General features: G+C 36.4%; 1 protein-coding gene across 3 annotated transcripts in view; it reads left to right on the top strand.

Annotated features, from left to right (window-relative positions):
- The window catches only part of LOC117435654 (copine-4), a 193,013-nt gene that overhangs the window by 99,050 nt on the left and 70,165 nt on the right, over nt 1-23,798 (top strand). For all 3 annotated transcript variants that reach the window (XM_059013133.1, XM_059013139.1, XM_034058993.3), the window contains exons 3-6: nt 12,071-12,250; nt 16,098-16,169; nt 19,800-19,874; nt 22,573-22,656. In XM_059013133.1, the coding sequence (XP_058869116.1) occupies nt 12,071-12,250; nt 16,098-16,169; nt 19,800-19,874; nt 22,573-22,656 (411 nt within the window). The remainder of the gene's footprint in view (nt 1-12,070; nt 12,251-16,097; nt 16,170-19,799; nt 19,875-22,572; nt 22,657-23,798) is intronic.

Below are 23,798 nucleotides of genomic sequence, written 5' to 3'. Positions count from 1 at the left end.
CCAGAAACAGGTGTATTTAATCTGAGATCATGTGACACTTTAATTGCACACAGGTGGACTCCAATCAACCAATTATGTGACTTCTGAAGGCAATTGGTTGCACCAGAGCTTATTTAGGGGCGTCACAGCAAAGAGGGTGAATACTTATGCAATCAAGACTTCAGTTTTTTATTTGTAAATAATTTTGAAAAATATTTAGATTTTTTTTCCCCACTTCGATATTATGGACTATTTAGTGTAGATGAGTGACAAAAAATCCTAATTAAATCCATTTTAATTCCAGGTTGTAACACTACAAAATGTGGAAAAGTCCAAGAATGCTTATGCAAGGCACTGTGTATATATATATATATATATAAAAGAAATAATGTCGGAATTTGTTAATCTTTTTATTCTTTATTCAGTAAAAAGTGGCTCTGTGTTCCCTCAGCTTTAAAATTAAGTTAAACAAACCAAATGTTTAATTAAAACTTTTTTTTTCTTAAGAGCGTACATATATATATATATATATATATATATATACTGTGTAGTGCTGTTTTTTAGTAGTGCAGTTTAATGCAGTTTAGTAGTATGCATCCTAGTAGCCTACACTGTGCTACACAAAATTGGAAGACTTCTAACAAAAGAGCAGAAATAGAATAAGCAACCTTTAAACTAGGACCAAGGTTCATTGATTTTTTTAATTTTTTTTTTTTTTTTTTTTATTTTTTTTAGAGCTTAACTCGGTAGAATATACTCGCTAGCGAGCGAGTAAAAAAAATGAATGGAAAATCAGTATATTTCTGAAAACATAGCGACATATGCAAATTAGGCTGTGACATCACGAAACATGGAATGGAACAGGGAATTCCCTTTGACTTAATTTGCAGTGGATGGAAAACCATTTTTTCGCCCTTATGTCGCTGCTATTTTTGTAGCAATTTTACAGAGTAACTTATAAACTCGCTCGATAAATGGATGGAAAGCACACTATAGCTGTTTTAAAACAAAGCTTAAATGTTGAAAATAACACAAATTATTTTTTTAATTCTTACAAATATTAGTTGACCACTGTGTATTTCTTTAAATAGCCATTTTTTAAATTTAATTTTAAAAAAATGACATTATGCCGTGATATGACGATAACCGCTGTATTTTTTTGATGGTTATCATACCATCATAATGTAATACCATGACATCCCTACTACAGGCGATCTCTTAACGATATGATGTCTCTACACTTTAAAGGCACAGTTATCGACACGTAATGAAATAGGCCTATATCTGAGTATGTACCATGACAAATAATATTATCATACTTCTGTGTGCTTTCAGCTGTTTAGAAAATGCAGTAGTGAATTGAACAAAAAAAAAAAATTCCCAGTTTTTCAATCTGGAAATCTGGAAACCCTAAAAGTAGCCTATAGGCTTAATGATACAGTAATGTAAACACAGTAGGATTGTTGTATGCATTGCAAAGCACTTTGATAAAAGCGCTATATAAAAACTAATAAAAACTAACAAATTCATCTGTGTTGTAATTTATATAATATGTGTGATCTGCACTTTTAAAAATATATATATTTTAAGACATGTTCTATCTGCTATTCACAGAGTTTAAACAACTTATTTTGGGCAGCGAGTTGCTTTTTTAAAATATTGTTTGTGCTATAAATATATTGATTATTATTATTATTATTTATTTCTTAGCAGACGCCCTTATCCAGGGCGACTTACAATTGTTACAAGATATCACATACATTATTTCACATTATACAGCTATTGAATTATTTTACATACAATTACCCATTTATACAGTTGGGTTTTTACTGGAGCAATCTAGGTAAAGTACCTTGCTCAAGGGTACAACAGCAGTGTCTCCCACTGGGGATTGAACCCACAACCCTCCGGTCAAGAGTCCAAAGCCCTAACCACTACTCTACACTGCTGCCCAGGATTATGAATTGTATATGTTTGTTATTTATGTCAGTTGAAACCTTGCCACTTGAAATCCATCCCACTGCAGGACTTACGTTTCAACCAGACATGTCCTAAAAGGTCAATTAAATAAGGACAGGTCTGGTTGAAACAAAGTCATGCAATGTATAAAATGCTCTGCAGAATTATTACATTTTTTTATATACAGCTTGTTGAATAAAGCTATTTCTTCAACATATATGTTATTAGAAATGTGTTAATTATTTGATATGATTAGTTTTTATTTTATATGTTTTTTTTATGACTGATAAATTATTCCTGAATACTAACATTTTTCTACTTTCAATTTACAAAAACACTGAGGGGTAGCAAATCTTGGCATGTGCAATCCATTCCACAGCAGGATTGTTTCATCCTGACTTGTCATTTAAATAAGGAATGGTAACTGAAACCGTCTTAACTTTTTTTTTAATGAATCAATTTCTTTTATTTTTTTAACAAAAAAAAACTAAGAATTGATTGCAAAAACTGCATTAAAGCAACGTTAAGTTTACTCAAGCAAAACCCTCAAAAGTGAGGAAATTGCGAGTTAAGGTTGACAGCAACCTTAACTCTGCACCATTATGTGTATGTATGAGATCACTGATGACATAACTAATCACATGACAAATGCTCTCCAAAGACTGGCCATAGGAACATAACACTGGGAAATCGTTAACCATAACTTGGCCCCAAAGCATCTGGTAGTGGATCAGTGTAATCCAGATCAGTAATAGTGATTAAGATCAACAGTGTCCGTGAAGTTATAACGGACTAGCGAATTATCAAATTATTATGGATGAAAGATGAAAGAAAGAGAAAAATAAGTATCAACTGTGAAACATGATTTTAAAATAGACATTACAAAGTTATTAAATACATAAACAAAACAGCAAATGGTATGAACTCAACAAATGTATTGTGACAGAAATACAATGATTCTTGGTAGTAAATCTCCCTCCCAACCTGTGAGGGCAGCAAGAACAGAGTTCCCTGGACGGGCTGTCCTGACTGTTCTTTCCCAGGGTTCAAGGGAAGTCGTCCCTGTAGAAAGGGGGCAGAACTACGTTGCATTAACTCATTGACCTGGAAGGGAAACGACGTTGCAGTCGCAGATTGGAGGGGCGGCTGCACTCGTTTACCAAGGGGTCATGTGTGACGGCATAAAAGGGGGTGGAGAGACGCAATCTGTTCCTTCGCTTTGGTTTTTGTTATTGAACCTGAAAGAACCCATGAGAGACCCAGTGGTAGAAAGTACAGTGAGTGTTTTGTTTGTTTGGCTATAGTTGTTTGTTTGTTTGTTTGTTATTAGTAGACGGCTAACACGTTCCAGAGCTGTTGCCATGGGCCAGCACAAAACCCGGAGCAGCACTTCACTTTTGGCATGTATAAACTTGTATCACCCACCATGAGCACTACAGCACGCACCCAGGACTGGTGACCGTACATTGTATATTGTGGGAAAGATACGTGTGTTTATTATTTGGGACTGTAACCCGTTTATTTACTTCCAGTACATTACACATTGTTGTGTATTGCCTGGAGTATTGTTTGGTCACCAGACCAGGATTATAATTAATAAAACCTGTTTCCAACTGGATTACAATTCTCTGTCTGTTCATTGCGCACTGCATCACTCCTGCACCTGTACACAATCAACCACTTTGCCACATGTATTTATATAATTAGCATACTAAGTCTATTGTCATTACAACTGTTCCACTAATTACTTTTGGACATAATAAAACGTCCAAGTACAGTATATGTACTGTACAGTATATGTACTGGGACAGTATAGGGTAGCAGAGCAGTGTGGAGCAGTGGTTAGGGCTCTGGATTCCTGACCGGAGGGTCGTGGGTTCAATCCCAGGTGGGGGACACTGCTGCTGTACCCTTGAGCAAGGTACTTTACCTAGATTGCTCCAGTAAGAATCCAACTGTATAAATAGGTAATTGTATGTAAAAATAATGTGTAAAAAATAATGTGATATCTTGTAACAATTGTAAGTCTGCTAAGAAATAAATAATAATAATAATAATAATAATAATAATAATAATAATAATAATAATAATAATAATAATAATATATGGGAATTATGACATTTGCAAACTTTTAACTTTGAAAACACAAATTATTTTTAAAGATTAGCGACGATTTATAAAAGATAAACAAATAAATAAGACATTTATTTAATGTAAAATGTGTAAATAAAAAATGATAAATACAATTATATATCATATAAAGTGACTGAAGTATTGTACTTTCTGTTACTAATGGGAAACAGAAAATATAGATTAAATGTCTGTACATTGTATTTCAAACGTGGTTAAGTCATCAGAGATGTCATACATACGCAAAATGGTGAAGTGTTTGCAGTGTGTGTGTGTGTGTCTGTGTGTGTGTGTGTATATATATACTGTATATATATAAATTTGTGGTATTTTTCTTACCACAAAGCAAAGCAGAGTAAACAAAATAAAACCTAGCTCCGTTAAAAGAGCACCAACTCTTTTTATTAAATGGGATGGCTAAGTCATTTACCGATTTAAACAAACATATACGTACCATACCAGTAAGAATGCTGTGTTTCTTTAAACACCAAACTGAGGCAGGGTCTATCCACATGGGTCTATTCGCCTTCACACAGACTACCTGCATACATTATTACATGTCTTAAATACTCATGCTTAATTGTATTTAGGTGTTGCTCCTTAGTGTCTTAATATACAATCATCTAAATGCACCTTGGGAAATGTGGTCCCGACCTCCCCATTTAACTTTGGGACTACATTTCGCTTTCAACCTTTCCCTACTATTAGAACAACCTTGATTTGCATAAACTGGCAGAAGGCACAGGTATTGTTGTCCATCCATCAACAGTCCAAAGCACTTTGACCATTGTTCCATAGTCCAATTTCTGTCCTGATTTCAAGAGTGACCTTCATACTGTTGATTTGATGGACAACGACATCTGTGCCTTCTACCAGTTCTGTTGTCAATTCAACACTTGTCTTCTTTCTATTCCTTAAGGATATTATCTTCAAATATTGCTCATCCTTGTTAGACAGCTTTTTGGGTCTTCCAGTCCTGGATTTGTCAATTACAGATGATGTTTCTCTGTACTTTGATTATGCTTCGGATACCACATGTTGAAAATCGAGTGATGCGAGCCATTTCACTCAATGGTTTTCCTTCTTTATGCAAGTCAAGGTTGTTATAGTAGAAAACACTAGTGGAGGCTTTCATGTTTTTGTGATGACTTAGATAGACATCCTAGATAGCTGTAGCCAGTGCTGTTCCATATTGCCTTTTCTGTAGTGAACAAGACAGTTCCAAAAGTGTATTTTTTTTAATTGACAGCTACCTGTTAGCAACGGGTACCTTTCATAATTTGAATGTTCGAAAGGGCTATACTTGCCACTCCCTTCCTGTGTCAGTTCGGGTATTTTTTAACAATCTCCAATTTTTCTGAGAAAGGTCTTGAAAAATGATTTGTAACCAAATCGACTATGATGATCTGTTGTCTGATGAATTATTTTTTAATTTGTAAAAAGCAATGCTGAATATTACTTCAAAGTTCTCAATATAATTCTCAATAACGGTCTATAATATTAGCAATATCATGCGAAATTCCGCTATTCTTACACCGCTTACCCTAGCATATTTATGTCCCGCCTCTGCTTACTAATGATTGGACAGCTGCAAAACCAGGGCAGATCTTTGACTCTCCCATTGGTCAAACCTACTCAAGACCTTCAACTGTTTATGTCCCGCCTCGGCTCACTTATGATTGGACTGCCCTGGAGGGTCGTGGGTTCAGTCCCAGGTGGGGGACACTGCTGCTGTACCCTTGAGCAAGGTACTTTACCTAGATTGCTCCAGTAAAAACCCAACTGTATAAATGGGCAATTGTATGTAAAAATCATGTGATATCTTGTAACAATTGTAAGTCGCCCTGGATAAGGGCGTCTGCTAAGAAATAAATAATATATATATGAATCAGTCCTTTGAAATTCTGGTATGTAATTATTATTATTATTATACAATGTTTCACATTTCACATAGTTACTGGGTGCATTAAGTAAGTGAGCCGCTCGGAGCAGCTCAGTGAAAGAGCTCACTTAACGGCATGATCAGTTCCACTTCTCCGGACTGGCTCAGAGTGCTACAGAGAAGATTTAATCGGTGATCTGAGAAATTCTCGCTCTGAACCGCTCAGTTACTTAAAGCACCCACTGTGTAGTAGTTTACAGTCTGTTTGTTTCTAATTTTTTAAAGCAATATAGACAAGGAGAGAAAATGCCCTTTAGGAAGTAACCCCTGGAATGGATTATTTTACCAATCAATGCTTGTTTCTCTTGCTGGTATTGGGTCAACATAGCTGGATGTTAATAGGTCAGCTAAGTGAAGCCCCAGTTTGCCAGGAAACCTACTGAATTGTCTGTATATCAGCTGAGCTGCCCAGGCACAGCAGGACTAACATTACAAATTGGTGTGAAAGGTCAGGATAGCCTGGGGGCTTTGGTTTACTCCCTTGGTCCTGAACTCCCACTGTGATGGCAGCTTCATGGCACTGAAATGAGGGTAGTGTATGTACTGTGGCGGCTTCCCTGGGGTAAAGAGGGGTAACACACATACACAAATAGTTTCCTTACTGTACACTGTGTCTGGATAAACATATCTGAAGGAAATTGGTAAAAGGAAACAGCAAAAAAACAACAAAAATAGATCAAATTACTATTCTAATATACATCGATAGAACAGCACTGAAAGTTCAAATGTTAATGTTTCTCTCTGAACGTTTAAGGTTTGCTTGTTTACTAATATTATTGAGAAATATGACAGTGGGTTTTTAAAAAGATAGATATAGCATATTTCTCTCTATGATACTCAGTGATGACAAGTACATCATTAACGAGTGCACTGTTTGACAGCCAGTGATGAGATTAGCTTTCTGGGCCTCCATAATTGTACCTTGCACGGCTGTGCTGGCCTAATAGTAAAAATAATAACCAGAATTTTTTTTTGCCATTAAGGACTGTGAGATGGGAGGGTGCTGTGCTTTGCTATTTGGTAAAGGGAGAGGTGTTTGCCTGTTGTTGTCCTGTAGAAGTGATTAGCTGTATGGATTATTTGTTTTGTATGCACTGGACTGAATCTAAAGGGCATGATAAATGTGCACTGGCAGTAGCAAAAGGGGTTTTAAATTAGACAGTATTGTACCTCAATTGCTACTCAGTTTTTTAGGATACTACAGACATGAACAATTATTGGGACAGCAGATTTTTTTATTTATTTAATGGTTTACTATTTTTTTCTGTGCAAGTTCGAAACATGATATTGATTAATCATAAGAAAAAAAAAAGTTTTGTAGATAACATATATTTCGTTGCTATGTTTCCTTTTGATCACAAACTGATAAACTGATGCAGTGCTACTCTTAACAAGATCAAGGCTAGATTAGGTTATGATCCATATATTTAAAGGTATGGGATTGCAATGACACACATAGTAATCTAATACAATATAGTTCATCTTGTGTAATGCGATACTAAACGTTAGAAGGAATTGAATCATATAGAGATACTGGGTGTAATCACTTCCTGTTGATTTAGTACTCCCATACTTTAGTATGCTCTAAGAGATTTATTTTTTTCATCTATCTGATTGTATACATGCCCTAAAGCAGTGTTTGTAATGTGATATATGATTTGAAGTCAGGGAGGAGAGCTCGAAATCATCAGGTGGCTTTATTATCCAATTGCATTCCGTGCAAAAATCCCTATCTGTGAAGACATTGAGAAGAGTTGGAGATACCGCAGCAAACAATCAACTATCTAATGTATATACATAGTTTTTAATTTTATTGTTTTACAGTTTTGCTTGTTTACCTTTATTTTATATTGGTATTTGATTGCAAAAAAAAAAATCTGGCAGCGTACAAAGATTGTGAGAATGGGAGCGATAAAGAGTTTGAGCTGTGTTCAGAGGATTGCAAAAGCAGCGACAGTGATGCTGAGTTATCATTTAGCGATAATGATGAAGATGTGGAAGGAAAATACGTAACAGTATTTCACAATATAATTCAGGTGTTTTTTGTTCATAAAAATGACATATGTATGTTTTACCGTTTCTATTCCTTTTATATATTGTGTACATAATTTTGCAGCACCCTTTGTACCCTTGAGCAAGGTACTTTACCTAGATTGCTCCAGTAAAAACCCAACTGTATAAATGGGTAATTGTATGTAAAAATAATGTGATAAGGGCGTTGGATAAGAAATAAATAATAAATAATAACATTACATAAAAAACTTGAATATTTCTGTTATGTATATGCATTTTGCTAACTGTATATATCTACAGACGTGCTCAAATTTGTTGGTACCCCTCCACAAAAAACAAAGAATGCACAATTTTCTCTGAAATAACTTGAAACTGACAAAAGTAATTGGCATACACCATTGTTTATTCCATATTTAATAGAAATCAGACTTTGCTTTTGATTTTTTATTCAACATAATATTGTAAATAATAAAACAAATGAAAATGGCATGGACAAAAATGATGGGACCGCTAACCTAATATTTTGTTGCACAACCTTTAGAGGCAATCACTGCAATCAAACGTTTTCTGTAGCTCTCAATGAGACTTCTGCACCTGTTAACAGGTAGTTTGGCCTACTCTTCCTGAGCAAACTGCTCCAGCTGTCTCAGGTTTGATGGGTGCCTTCTCCAGACTGCAAGTTTCAGCTCTTTCCATAGATGTTCGATAGGATTCAGATCAGGACTCATAGAAGGCCACTTCAGAATAGTCCAATGTTTTGTTCTTATCCATTCTTGGGTGCTTTTAGCTGTGTGTTTTGGGTCATTATCCTGTTGGAGGACCCATGACCTGTGACTGAGACAGAGCTTTCTGACACTGGGCAGTACGTTTCGCTCCAGAATGCCTTGATAGTCTTGAGATTTCATTGTGCCCTGCACAGATTCAAGGCACCCTGTGCCAGGCGCAGCAAAGCAGCCCCAAAACATAACCGAGCCTCCTCCATGTTTCACTGTAGGTATGGTGTTCTTTTCTTTGAAAGCTTCATTTTTTCGTCTGTGAACATAAAGCTGATGTGACTTGCCAAAAAGCTCCAGTTTTGACTCATCTGTCCAATGGACATTCTCCCAGAAGGATTGTGGCTTGTCAGTATGCATTTTAGCAAATTCCAGTCTGGCTTTTTTATGTTTTTCTGTCAAAAGTGGAGTCCTCCTGGGTCTTCTTCCATGGAGCCCACTTTTGCTCAAAAAGCGACAGATGGTGCGATCAGAAACTGACGTACCTTCACCTTGGAGTTCAGCTTGTATCTCTTTGGCAGTTATCCTTGGTTCTTTTTCTGGCATTCGCACTATCCTTCTGTTCACTCTGGGGTCGATTTTCCTCTTGCGGCCGTGCCCAGGGAGGTTGGCTACAGTTCCATGGACCTTAAACTTCTTAATAATATTTGCAACTGTTGTCACAGGAACATCAAGCTGCTTGGAGATGGTCTTGTAGCCTTTACCTTTACCATGCTTGTCTATTATTTTCTTTCTGATCTCCTCAGACAACTCTCTCCTTTGCTTTCTCTGGTCCATGTTCAGTGTGGTGCACACAATGATACCAAACAGCACAGTGACTACTTTTCTCCATTTAAATAGGCTGAATGACTGATTACAAGATTGGAGACATGTGTGATACTAATTAAAGAATCTAATTAGTTTGAAATATCACTATAATCCAATTATTTATTATCTTTTCTAAGTGGTACCAACAAATGTGTCCTGGCCATTTTAGAATATCTTTGTAGAATAAGCAATAATTCATCTCTTTTCACAGCTTCTTTGCTTTATTCTATGACATACCAAAGGCATGCAAGTATACATGATAAAATAGCTTCTAATTTCATCACTTTTCAGGAGGAATGAAGCATTATTTCAATGAGCTGTAAGGGTACCAACAAATTTGAGCACGTCTGTATATATATATATATATATATATATATATATATATATATATATATATATTATATACACACATACATATATGTTTGTTTTTTGTTGTTCATACAAAAATAAAATGTAAAACAAGATACAACTTGTGTGTCTGTTTTACTTTATTGACTATGACTATCTAGTACACAGGAGCCTAAAGGGTTAATAAACATGTTATTATTTTATACTAATTTCAGGGGTAAAAATAACTCTCCCTGTAAACCAAAAACTCACACCTGTGCATATACACACACACACACTTTTTTTTCCTCTCCATTCCCCCACCTTGCCACAATAATGACTACTTGTAGTTTGTGACTTTTTCCCTGTTTTTTCACTGACACTATCCTTGTCATAGTGTGAATCTAAATTTCTGGTTCTTGTTTATAGGGGACAATGACACAGGGTAGCTTCAGCCACTGAAATGGGGACCCTATGGTGTCTCTCTCTCTCTCTGTGCGTCCAAGTCAAGTGTGGCATTTCCTGCAAACAGGTAGAGATTAGTTTATAGTTTCATCTGATAAAAAGGACAAATCTCCAGTCTTTAAACATCAGTGATTTAGTGGAGGGAGAATATAAGTGGTTGTATTTGCATTTTGCAAATGCTATGTGGACCTAAATATTCAATTTATTTTTTATACAGTTTGTGACCAAACATTTTGTTGCTTATGGCTTGAAGGTTATAAAAAGCCAACGGTAAAGCCAACGGTTTCCCAAGCGGGCTTTGTTGTTCACACTTCACACCAAAGCACCATACCGAGTGCGGACCAAACCCTTTAAACTAGTGGTGGACAACTCCGGCCCGCTGGAGGAGCTATAATGGCCCTCGCCACCTTACCAAGCTTATACTATAACAAAACTGAGTGTTCAAATATAGCACCACGTAACTCTGAGGTGGAACAGATCCGTGCAGAAAAACAAGGTATTGATGGTAAGCAGGAATGAGATATTGAAACTTCAGTGGAAGAAAATTCTTCCATGCATGTGTTTCTGCTCTTGTCCCAGGATAATTTATGCAGTAAGAAGGTTAAACCTTGAAGATATTGTATTTTTAGAAAAACATTGGTTATCTTTAATAGTCAAGTCTCACCATGATAGTGACTGCCGCATTGCTAGGAGATGGTTGTTGTTAGTAAGTTTAATTTGTGCAACACTTTTACTGCAGTGAAACTAGGAAGAGAAGGTTTGAGTCGGCGGTAGCAAAGAGAGTTTAAAATGGATACATCTGTGACAAGAGTGGAAAGGGTGTCGGAGTCAAACACACCACCTGCATGAAAAAGTGGTGAGGGCAGTGGAATAAACAGTGAAAAATGTGCAAAAGACTGACTGATGGAAATCTCAATGCTGAGCTACCCGGACTTTGGAAAGTATGGCCTCCCAAAAGTCACATTAATGGTAGGAACAGCACATGTATTACTTTTAGTTATATTTGTTATTCAATTGAAATGGTAACATTGCTTATATTTTAGTCAGTGAATGTATTTTGGATAATTTCTTTTGGTCCAAACACGCGGCCCTTCCATTCATTTCAGTTGCCCACCACTGCTCTAAAAGGGACCCAGTGTGGACAGCTTAAATGCAGGCGAGATTAGAGCAGACGCTATTTAAGTTTTGTCATGTTTACAGCTGCTGTATTGCGCAGCACAACTATGCTCTTTGGTTGCTAGGTTACAGAATGCCAGAAGTGGGTGCGTTAAGTGAGCCGCTCAGAGCCAGTGTTGCCAACTGGGCTGGTTTTCCGCCCAATTGGGCAGTTTTTCATTCCATTTCGCAGGAGAGAATGATGCTAGACAAGTTTGTTTTATTTTTAACATAATGAAATAGTGCTTTGCTCAAAAAGAGGATCTCTGCCATGTTTGACAGAAAAACACATCAAATCAGTATCAGAGTAAGACCAGACACAGCCCCCTCTCCCTGCCCTGTTAAGTGTCCACCAATAGGATTGTGGTTGTTTTTTTGTTTTTTTTTTGCTGGAAAATAGACCAACAAAAGTAGATCCCATATTTTGAGTGATTTAACCCCTCTGATCCACCAAGACAAAGATACCCAGACTAAAGTTGCATCCTGGCTTTAATTTTCATATGCTTTCTCTCTTGAACAGGTTGACAGAACAGAGATTATCCGAAGCAGTATAAACCCAGTCTTCTCCAAAGTGTTCACCGTAGACTTTTACTTTGAAGAAGTTCAACGGCTGCGGTATGAGGTTTATGACATCAGCAGCAACCACAACGGACTGAAAGATGCAGATTTCCTTGGTGGAATGGAATGCACGCTTGGCCAAGTATGTATTGTGAAGTTTCATTTAAACCCTTTTAGCTTTAAGAAGCTGGAATTGTATGACAATAAAAGCCTCTAAATTGCTGTATTTAGAGGATCCAATTATACTATGCTATGTGAACTAATTATTGAGCAAACCCGTAAATGGTAAAGTGTAAGTCGATTTCAGTATACAACATTTACTTTAAGAAAGCCTCTTATATGCTAATATGGGCATTATATAGTAATATGCTAATATTTCACCTTTTCGGTTGATGGTTTAGTTCCAGCTCAGGGACATACTAAGTGAATTTCAGTCTCACCAAGGCACTTTGTCAAATAAATTGAGTTCCCACATCACTGTCACAGCTTAAATTAGTTGGCATTTCAGTAGGAAGTCCTACAAATATGCAATACCTATTTGAGCTCTAGAACTTGGTTTACTCAAGGGAGGTGATCAGTGTGAAATGTCACTGTCCCTGTCTGAGACATGACTGCGTAATAGTGATAGCATTTCTTCAGCTCCTAGCAATACAGTGTCAATACAGAACCCCTTAGTTAATATTAGTACCAGTCTGCTACAGTGCAATATTAGTTCCAAAGGACCACTTTACAGGATGAAAATTCCAAATTCATTGTGCTACAGTTGACTATATGTGGTCTACTAATGGCTCTGCTATAGTTTCTTTAGGGTAATACACAGGCATTATTATATAGATATCCCAATGGTGTTCAGTACACTTTTCTTATAGGGAACTAAACCAATGTTTTGCGCTGTTTGTATTCACAGTTTACCAATTCAAGCAATTAGTAGTTTAGGCCAGGATGACGGCATGTTGGTAAAGATTTGAGTTCAATTTTCATTGGTAGTATACTTATTTGATATCCAAAGTCTATTAAAAAGAATTGGTGTGCAAATTTCTTCCTGAGAGCCACAGCTGTCATTGAGCAATAGAGATTTAGCATGTAGCATAAAGACAAAGAAAGCTGGTCACCAATATCTATCTATCTATCTATCTATCTATCTATCTATCTATCTATCTATATATATATATATATATATATATATATATATATATATATATATATATATATATATATATATTGTAGCACAGTGGGGGATGGGATTGGAATCATCCCCGCAGTAAAATGTATGCTTTTTGGTAGTTTGGGGAAATGCACATTTGTTTAATTGTTTGATTGTTTTGCTGTATTGTTTAATGGACTTTGTTAATTGTTTTATTGCTTAATTATCCCCTGCACCTGGTGAGTATTATTCAATTGGAGCCAGGTGCAGGGTATAAAAGAAAAGCAGTCAGTTTGCTCAGGGCTGCTGAGAAGAAGGAGGCAGAAAGTAGTACTCTGTGTCCTGGCAGTTGCGAGGAAAAAAAATAAAAAAGGTGCTGTACTCAACCTGTGTAATTTTTGTTTATTGGTTTAGTGGGGAAACAGCCTAGCTGTCCCACTTGTAGTCAGGGTGTTCTTGTGTGTTAGTTAGTGCTCGTAGAGAGCTAGGTGTTTATTTTGTGTTTGTTTGATTTTGTTCTGCGTTAGCGCAAAAGTGCTTTCAAACCCTCCATCTGTGTCTGGTCGGTACTTTAAAGGGCGAAACGAACCCGAGCCGCAAGGCTCGTTAACAATATATATACACACACACACACACACATTATATATATATATCTATATATATATATAATATATATATATATATATATATATACATACAAGTAGCTTTCGAGTTAAGATGGGATACAGCAGTAACTAGATAATTATGGGTAATCGGGATATGCAGAGGCAATCAAATCGCTTGAAATTTGCCAAAAGGCTTCTACATTGACAGCGTTTTAAATGTCAGATTACAGCAACTGCATACATGTTTTGCCCTGTTTGGGGCTCATCAGTGCAGTGATATATACAGTGCCTATAGAATGTCTACACCCCCTTTCAAAATGTTCACCTTTTCTTGCCTTATAGCCTGGAATTAAAATGCATTAAAATAGTTTTTTTTTCATTGATCTACACATCCTACCCCACAACTTCCAAGTGAAAAAAATATTCTAGAAATTTGTAGATAATTAATTAAAAATAAAAACTGAAATAGCTTGGTTGGATACAGTGCCGTGAAAAAGCATTTGCCCCCTGTCTGATTTTCTGCGTTTTTGCATATTTCTGACACTGAATGTTATCACATCTTCAACCAAAACCTAACACTAGATAAAAGGGACCATGAGTGAACAAATGACACAAAAAATTGATACATATTTCATTTATTTATTAAAGAAAGTTATGCAACACCCAATGCCCACGTGTGAAAAAGTAATTGCCTCCTTAGACTCAATAACTGGTTACGCCACCTTTAGCAGCAATAACTGCAACCAAACGCTTCCTGTAGTTATTGATTAGTCTCTCACAGCGCCATGGTCCACTCCTCCACGCAGAACTGCTTCAACTCAGTGATATTTGTGGGTTTTCGAGCATGAACTGCTAATTTCAGGTCCCTCCACATCAATGGGGTTTAGGTCTGGACTTTGACTAGGCCATTCCAAAACTTAAACTGTTTTGTTCTTCAACCATTCTGATGTAGACTTGCTTGTGTGTTTCGGATCATTGTCCTGCTGCATGACCCAGCTGCGCTTCAGCTCACGGACGGATGGCCTGACATTCTCCTGTAGAATTCTCTGATACAGAGTAGAATTCATGGTTCCTTCAATGATGGCAAGGCGTCCAGATCCTGATGCAGGCAGTTCATGTAGGTTTCCTCTGCTGGGTAGTGCATTTCAAAGCAAAGACTCAACCATGAGCACCAAGGAGCTTTCAAAAGAACTCCGGGACAAAGTTGTTGAAAGGCACAGATCAGGGGATGGGTATAAAAAAATATCAAAGGCCTTAAATATCCCTTGGAGCACAGTCAAGACGATTATTAAGAAGTGGAATGTGTATGGCACCACCAAGACCCTGCCTAGATCAGGCCGTCCCTCCAAACTGGATGACCGAGCAAGAAGGAGACTGATCAGAGAGGCTACCAAGAGGTAAAAACTTTTTTCCCCTTAACAGTGTGGCGTATGGTGTGTAGATAAGTGGAAATAATCCTCATTTAAATACATGAAACTCTGAGGCACTGAAACAACAAAATGTAAAAAAAAGTTCAAGGGGGTGTAGACTTTCTATAGGCACTGTATTGAAAAAAGTCTGTACGAAATTACGAACACTTCTGAATTCGGCACAGTGACCAGTCGAATACTTTGCGGCCCACAGGAAGACCTATAGTATCAGGGAATGGGTCCATTTCTGAACTGCTAAGTCAGTTTATTCATCATTTTTTAAAAGATATTGTAAAAGATTTACGCCCTTATTTATCACATACTCGAGATGTGATCAAACTGTTTTCCCAATGCTTCCCTTGCTTAGATATGTGTGTTATTTTTATAAATTATGTATACAACATACTTATAATGTAGTTGGCTGATAATGTAATTGTTACGCAAATCTAAATGATCCTAAATGACTTTTAAAGTTCTATAAACTGCGACTTTTTCTTTTGTTACCACAACTTCTGGTCATTTAACTGCTCCTATCTGCACCAATGCTGTTTCTTACTGGTTTTGTAATGTTTCTTATTTTTTAAATTATTTTAAGGCACAGTTTTCCTTAAAAAAAAAAAACCCTGATAAGTGTTGTTTCAAACTTAATTGTTATCAAAAACTATAAAAGTCACTAGAAAAAATGTCTTAATGACTTATACAGAAAAGCGCTGAAAACTGTTCTCTGCTTTATTTGCTCTGCATTTCTCTCATGAATTGTAAAGCTTCTTGATACCTCGGACTGTCCACGTTCTAGCTTCTAACCTCTTTTTGTCTTTTTTTTCTGTACAGATTATATCCCAGAGAAAACTCTCCAAGTCATTACTGAAACATGGGAACACAGCAGGGAAATCCTCAATAACCGTAAGAACATTTTCTCAAAGGGCTTCTCAAATGAATATGTGACCAAAAAAAAAACACTTCCTAAAAATCTAAGTATCTCTTTTGAGGGCTGCTTTTTTGGTTCAAATTTTACAAATGCAAGACAGAATAAGCATTTTACAGTGGTTGTAGCTAACAAAATGATTTTGTAAACCTGAACTCAATATATGGAACTACACTGTGTCACAGAAATTCAGTCAGAAAACAAATGCGATAGATTTTTGCTTATTTATTAAAACAGGCTAGAAACTCTACTACAATTCACATGATTTAAGTTACATTCATAGGCCTTTGGCCTCACCTTTCGAAGTCCCCTGCCCATGAATTAGCTCACAGACAAATGGAGAGCCTGGCCGTAGGGAGCCATGGTCAGGTGGGCAGGATAGCTGCCCACCCCTCTCCCCTCCCTCCCCATTAGACAAAGCCAAAAAAGCAGGTGGAGGCTGAGGAGGGTGTATGCGAATGACATAGGTGCACACAATGGGGACATAGTGGGTTGAGGCAAAACTTGTCAGTCAAGGTATTGAAGGAATGGAAGAATTTAATTGTTCTTTAAAAAATGCACAATTGATAGCTATATAGTGAATTTAGGTTCATGACATGCAAGATTTATAAATGCATTTTGTTTTCAACAATAATTCTAAGCATGTTCTGTATGCTTTGAGCTGAGATTTGCAGTGACCCACCTCAGGATCAAGTGAGACAAAATGCATGATGGATGTTCGTAAGTGGACAAAGTAACAAACAGCCACGCCTGCGAAGGTTTCACTTCTGCAAGGAACATTTCTGTTTAGTCATTTCTGTTTAGTCATATTTCTGTTGATTGAGACACACCATGAGACAGATTGCAGCAGGGATGAAGAAACATTTGCTCTATTAAACATTTGAGCCAACTATTCAATCCAGAGAAGCTTGGATGGAAGCGTCCGTAACAAGCTGCTTCCGGGGCATTGTGTACGCATATTGTGTACTAGCTTCAGTTACCCAGGTCGACCCTGCTTCTTCAAAAAGCAGTTTGAAATCGCATAACCGACTCACATGACACGGGCCATGGTTCGAACCAGGTAGAGCATGCCAGTGTGAAAAGGGCTTAACACAGTATAACTTAAATAATCAAAGACTTGTTGTATATGGTTACTATTCAGCTTTTAAAGACTAGATCATAGTTTTCTTTAAAATACAATGGAATACTTTGTACATTTTCTTGCCAATATAGGGGTTTTTCAGAAAGGAGAAAAACAACAGGGCATTTTAAAGTTGATTATTTAATCTCAGTAGAGCCTTATTAGAAGTGCTTGGCATTATGCAGAGATCTAGTTTGAAGACCCTTTTGTTGTGGCTACCGTAGTCTCTCTGTACATGACTTTAAAAGAGAGAACAATGTGTCAGCATGGGCTTCCATCATTAGCCTTTAGTGCCGGAAGACACGTGGGAATGGAATCAACAAGAGCATGGTGTGTTCAGATTTAAAAAGACAGATGAGCTTGGTTTTGCAAGTCCAACATTGCTCTTAAAGCTGTTTGAAATGAGGGATTTAGCATCACCCCTCTGACTCTTTAAAATCACTGCTGTTTGATAATATTTTATGTAGCACACAGGGTGTGAAGTGCTGATGTAAGGAAGACATTAGTATTGATTGCATGGATATTAGTTTCTAGGCATCTTGATACAGAGGACATTGAATAATGTTTAAAGAGTCACAAAGTGGTAGGATATCAGTAGAATCACATTTAAACAGGCATCATGATTTCCTTTAACTGGTTGCTGTCGATTTTTAAATATAATTACTTAAGCATTATTAAGTTATTAAAGCATTACCACCTCATATGAGCGATTTATTTGAGTCAATGACAAAGTGAGTGAGTATTTCTTTTCCTATAATACTTTACAAGTGACATAGCAAATATGTTACCAATTCATAATAAATACAAATAATAATACAAATGTTACCAATTCATAATACATTTAACACTTATTCTAACCCTGAACTTTATATTACCCACTTTATTAATTGGGGGTATGTATCACGCTGTCATGACTTTAGCGGTAAGATGTTCATGTTGTATCTTGGGTCTAATGAGGGCAGCAGTGTGGAGTAGTGGTTAGGGCTCTGGACTCCTGACCGGAGGGTCGTGGGTTCAATCGCAGATGGGGGACACTGGTGTACCCTTGATAGGTACTTTACCTAGATTGCTCCAGTAAAAACCCAACGGTATAAATGGGTAATTGTATGTAAAAATAATGTGTACAAAATAATTTAATTGTATAAAAATAATGTGATATCTTGTAGCAATTGTAAGTCGCTCTGGATAATGGTCTCTGCTAAGAAATAAATAATAATAAAAATAATAATTAAATAAATATTGCTGGTTTGGCAGGCAGATGAAGGAACAGCCATGAAGGGATTCCCTAAATGGATCCTCAGCTTGCAGGGGTCCTATTGCTGTGTGGGCACTCTAAAACATATTCTGCTCTTAGTCTGGAGCTCATCAGAGCTCTGTGGTCCCTGCAAGGCTGGCCAGTGGTCTTATCTTGCTAACCAAAGAAGCCATGGTTTTCTTGTTAAAATTCCAACACTGTATGCATTGTTACAGCATGTTAACATCTTAACCCATCCTGTAAAACCACATTTAGATCAGTGTATTAAAAGAGAAGCAATGTAACTTTTCTACTGTACATAGCTCAATTCCCTAAAACACTACATGAAAACCACTTAACGTAATAAACAAAGGAAACAGGAGAGATTTACAACAGCCTGTAGTAGATTACAATTCCTAGCATTCATGTAAACCTACCTGTTGTTCTCTTGCATGTAATGTTATAGGCATCTAAAAGTAGACAAATCAAACAAGAAAGATTTATTTTAGTTAAGGATTAACCTAAACTTAATCTGAACAAAACACTAAATTCCAATTTAATTGCAAACTGTATTACTCTGTGAACGATCTGAAAATTGTACAAAGCACTGTAAATAAGACATGTAATTCTGGAGCTGGGGTGCATTTATTAATTTGCATTTTGTAGCATTTTTATTTATTAAATTGTTAAAAAATGCTAGGAGTTAATTCACCCCAAGGAAAACACCAGAAGGTCAAAAATTATTATTAAAGATATTAAGTAAATGTCTGCCTGTTGAAACAGGGATGATAAGTAGAGTGTGAGTCTCTAATACTATTGCCATGCCTTTCCCAGTGCTAACTTGTGGATTATCATTCTGATAAGCATGCTAAATCTAGTAAACATGTGGCTTACATTTTAGCATGAAAATGTCTCCATGATGTTTCTCCTGATGATACACAAATGTGGCAGTGGGAGCTATGTAGATTTTGTGTCTTGAAGAATTGAGATAGCACGCTAATCTTGTCACTCTGATTTTAGTATGAGAATGACATAGGTGCTTTGGTAGCATGTGGTTAGGCCATTAAATTTAATAGCGTTACTGAATAGACTTTAATGAAGGAAACTGAGACTGAGCAAAAATACAAGAACGCATAGTCAAAACATCAAGTCAACTCCATTGCCAGTCTTTCAAAGGGTGAAGTCATTAAAAAGCACGATGACAGCATGAGAATATTGGACTTGCAATGTAAAACTGTAAACATTCTCATTTAGGTGATTGCAGAAGAGCTATCGGGGAATGATGACTATGTCGAGCTTTCATTTAGTGCAAGGAAATTGGATGACAAGGTAAGAGATTACACTATGCCCTAATCACCTTATTCAAGCCCATTATGCAGGATTTAATCAAAAAGTTCCCTCGTTGACAATTATTACAAAAGACATTTTAAAACCTAAAGGCATTTGGGCACTTCATTTCCTTCCAGCCTAGGATTAATTATGAAACGGTAGCTCAATAACGCAGGAAGAAATTCTTAATTAAATATATAATTGAAATATTGCAAGCTGCTTAAAATGACTACTTGATGTTGAATTGTATGTAGTGCAAATTGATTTTGTTTTACTAAATCCTTAATGAGTGCTTTATGTGGGGGAAAAAACATGCTATCCCTTTTGTAGCCACATCCCTTTAAAAACAACTTAAACACCTTGCAGATTCACTTTGAATCAGTGCAGTCCTGGCTGGAGTCCCAATAACCTACTGACTTTGCTCAGTGGGTAATTTGAACATGACAACACAACTGGCAAAACATTGCAGAGAAAGTCTGGGGTAAAATAATAATTGGGCACACTAAAATAAAAAATAAATTTAATAAATACATTTTAAAAAATAAACATCTGCTCCCAATTATTACCAGTAAGTTCTCTCCCGACGTGTCTAAAGGAAGTATCCTGTCTTTCAGCGGTGGTTCAGATCCTCAATTAGTGGTTTAGCCATTCTCTGTCAATCTACAAAAAAGGAATAACTCCTTCCACACTGAAATTGTGAAATTCCTGCAACCGCTGTGCATCTTGTTTATGCATTTATACATGCTCAATATTCAGTTTTGAGTGCAGAAGAGGTTGTGCTTTCGTAGTTTTTAAAACTTTAAGTTTAATAGGAGCAAGTAGACAGTTTGCGCTTGTGGATGCTAAACCCTGTTAATATAGATATTGTCCCATAAACACTGCAGGCCATATTGTTTGTCCACAGGGACCAGATTGTAATTGTGTCCAGGCAGTGTGTAGAAAAAAGCAAGCAAATATACCGTTCACACTGTATAGAATGTTGACGTGAACAATTCTTAGAATGCCTCAATACATCAATATTCCTAAAGGGTGCTTTTGGGCAATACCAGAAGTCAACTCACTGTTTGAAAAGTATGACAAATAAAAGCCCTGTTTTTCACCATGTACAAAAAACTGCGAAAAAATAAACAGAAAAATAAATAAATAGTATGCATATATTTTTTATAATGTGTATAATACATTAGGTTTGTCTTATAATAAGAAATAATGATCTGGTTCACTGAACCTGTAAACATGGCTTAGAAAGGCTAGTCTTCTAAGTCTAGATTATCAGTGTGACATGTCCACTCTGGGGACAGAACCTGAATAATGATGTCCTGCTTACAATTGCTCTGATGTTTCTTAAACAAGATACTGTAATATTGGCTTACATTGAAATCCCTTAAAACCTGAATCTGGCTTTCAAATAAGTTTGTATAAAAAAGGTTACATAGTCAAGGCAGGGTCCCTGATTTAAAATGATTTAACGGTTAGCTTCATGTTTCCTTCAAAGCAGTGGAATGAATAATTCAGAGAAGCATAAGTGGCATCGACCTGTCATATAGCAAAATAAGAAAGTTCACTGATCTGTGACAGCCATTAAATAGCAAATCAAGAGGTGTGACGGCTAAGAGAAGTGGTGCAGGAGCTGGTTAAGCCAGTTAGAGAGTTTGTCATTTCAGAAATGTATGATGTTTAAATGTGCAGTTCCCTTAATAAAGTTTACCTGGGTTAATCTGCACAGCAACTGTGCAGCTTACTATGTTTCAACCATGCTTATATCATATATTTATAAGGATTGATATACATGTGTGCTGTTCTATCTTAATTACATTTCTTGATAAACAGACAAAAAAACAGTTCAACTCGACAGAAGCTCTAAAATACCTTTATGCAGGAACCCCCATTTCCAAATAGGTTGTGTCAGGAAGACCTACTGAAATCTGACAGAAACACTTTATTTCACTGTAAAGGGTATCTTATTTACACTGTGTGTGTGTGTGTGTGTGTGTGTGTGTGTGTGTGTGTGTGTGTAAAATGGTTATATTCAAACAGAGCCAATGCTTATACATTTTTGGTAGTACATTTATTGTTCTTACATGGTAACTATGGCTGGAATAAGTATGCAATTGCATGGAAATGGCCCAGGCCATGGTGTTATCATGTAATTACATCAAGTGTCACATTGTAATTAGACAGTAGTTAATATGCAAGAACAGGGACAGTGCTACTTACTCAGTTATCACAATGTAATTGCATGTCTATTCGCGTGCTACCAAGCTTTTTCACTATTTTGCGAATACAGTGGTGTTTCATTTCCGGAAGTTTTATAATAGAAGCTGAATTATTATTATTATTATTATTATTATTATTATTATTATTATTATTATTATTATTATTATTATTATTATTTGGATCTAACTCTTTGTAGAATAGTGAGTCTTCTACATAAGTATGAATCTTATCTAAGAACTAGGTCAGATACAGAAAGATTACTGCATATAGAAATCAATATCTGAGAAACCCGTAATAAAAAAAGAATGATATAGTCATAAATACAGAGACATCCAATGAATGCACTCTTACATCGGGTGTGATACAGAAATGAAAGTTGTTTTTGTTCAAATAACTGTTGGCTAATGCTAGTATCACTGTCACTGTTCTTGTCCTCTTGTGCTGTGTACTTTGTAAAATCACTCTATTTCTATTTATTCTAAAGGACTTTTTCAGCAAGTCTGATCCTTTCTTGGAAATATTCAGAGTCAACGATGACGCCACCCAGCAGCTTGTGCACAGAACTGAGGTATGACAGCAGCTTTCAAAACATTTGGGGAATTTACATCGTATACTTCAGTCATTTTCTTTTCTTATAAAAAAAAGAGACTTTCCTTTTCTAAGCTCATGGACACCAAATTGTTTGGTAAAATTGCAAAAAGCCGTGAGACAGAAAATTGAGGGTAAAGCGCAACAAGTAAGACTGTAAGCTTTCAAAATGCCAAAAAGGAAAGCACCATGTTTAAATATTTAAAAACCTCTTATGTAACACTATAGTACAGTATGAACATGTTAAATTATATTTAGTCAATGTTGGTTTTAAAGTTATATTGAAATGTTTTCTTTTGTAAATAATAGAACATGTGTCTTGGTACAAACAGATTACAGGAAACACAAAGAAAAGCATGTTATCATCCTGCTTTCCCACCTCTCTCTTCAGTCATAAAGTACAGAGGTATTAACGGAAATATAGCCACAATAGTTATGGTTTCAACTTTATTTCTATGTCTGTTTATCAACCATCATATTTTTTATATTTTAAAATATAAAAGGGGGTTCAAAACCTTAGTTTCCCCCGTGTACACTACAAATTATAATGTAATTTTTTAGCAGACCTGTTCAGAATTAATCTGCATCTAAGCATAGTCTGTTTATGAAAGTAAAGATCTGGCAGGTAAAATAATCCCGGGAATTGATTTAATATAAAAAATTGACACATTTTATTGCTATTTATTTAAAAAATGTACTTGTGGCATAAACAGAATATTGAACGATCCTACATGGTATATGTTTTTTCTTTTTCTCTCTCTCTCTCTCTCTCTCTCTCTCTCTCTCTCTCTCTCTCTCAATTCCTGGAGGGCCGGTGTCCCTCCTGGTGTTTGTTCCAACTGACCAATTAACCATCTAATCAGCACTTTATTGGTGCAATTAAGTAAATTAGGGTGAAGCTAGCACAAAAACCAGGAAGAACACCTGCCTTCCAGGACCAGAATTGCCCACCCCTTGTTTAATACATTTGTAGAGGGCACCAAGGCCACTAAACTTAACTACAGGCCAAACTGTAGGATGTTGTGTAATTTTCGTTCAGAAAATGATGTTTTTTGGCAAAAGCTGCCTCTGTACATTTAATTGTTTGAACTGTGTGGCTACTGCCTTGCTGGCATGAGGGTG

This window comes from Acipenser ruthenus, chromosome 3, assembly GCF_902713425.1.
Source record: "Acipenser ruthenus chromosome 3, fAciRut3.2 maternal haplotype, whole genome shotgun sequence".
Taxonomy (NCBI): Eukaryota; Metazoa; Chordata; class Actinopteri; order Acipenseriformes; family Acipenseridae; genus Acipenser; species Acipenser ruthenus.
This window is presented reverse-complemented; position numbering and strand designations above follow the sequence as displayed.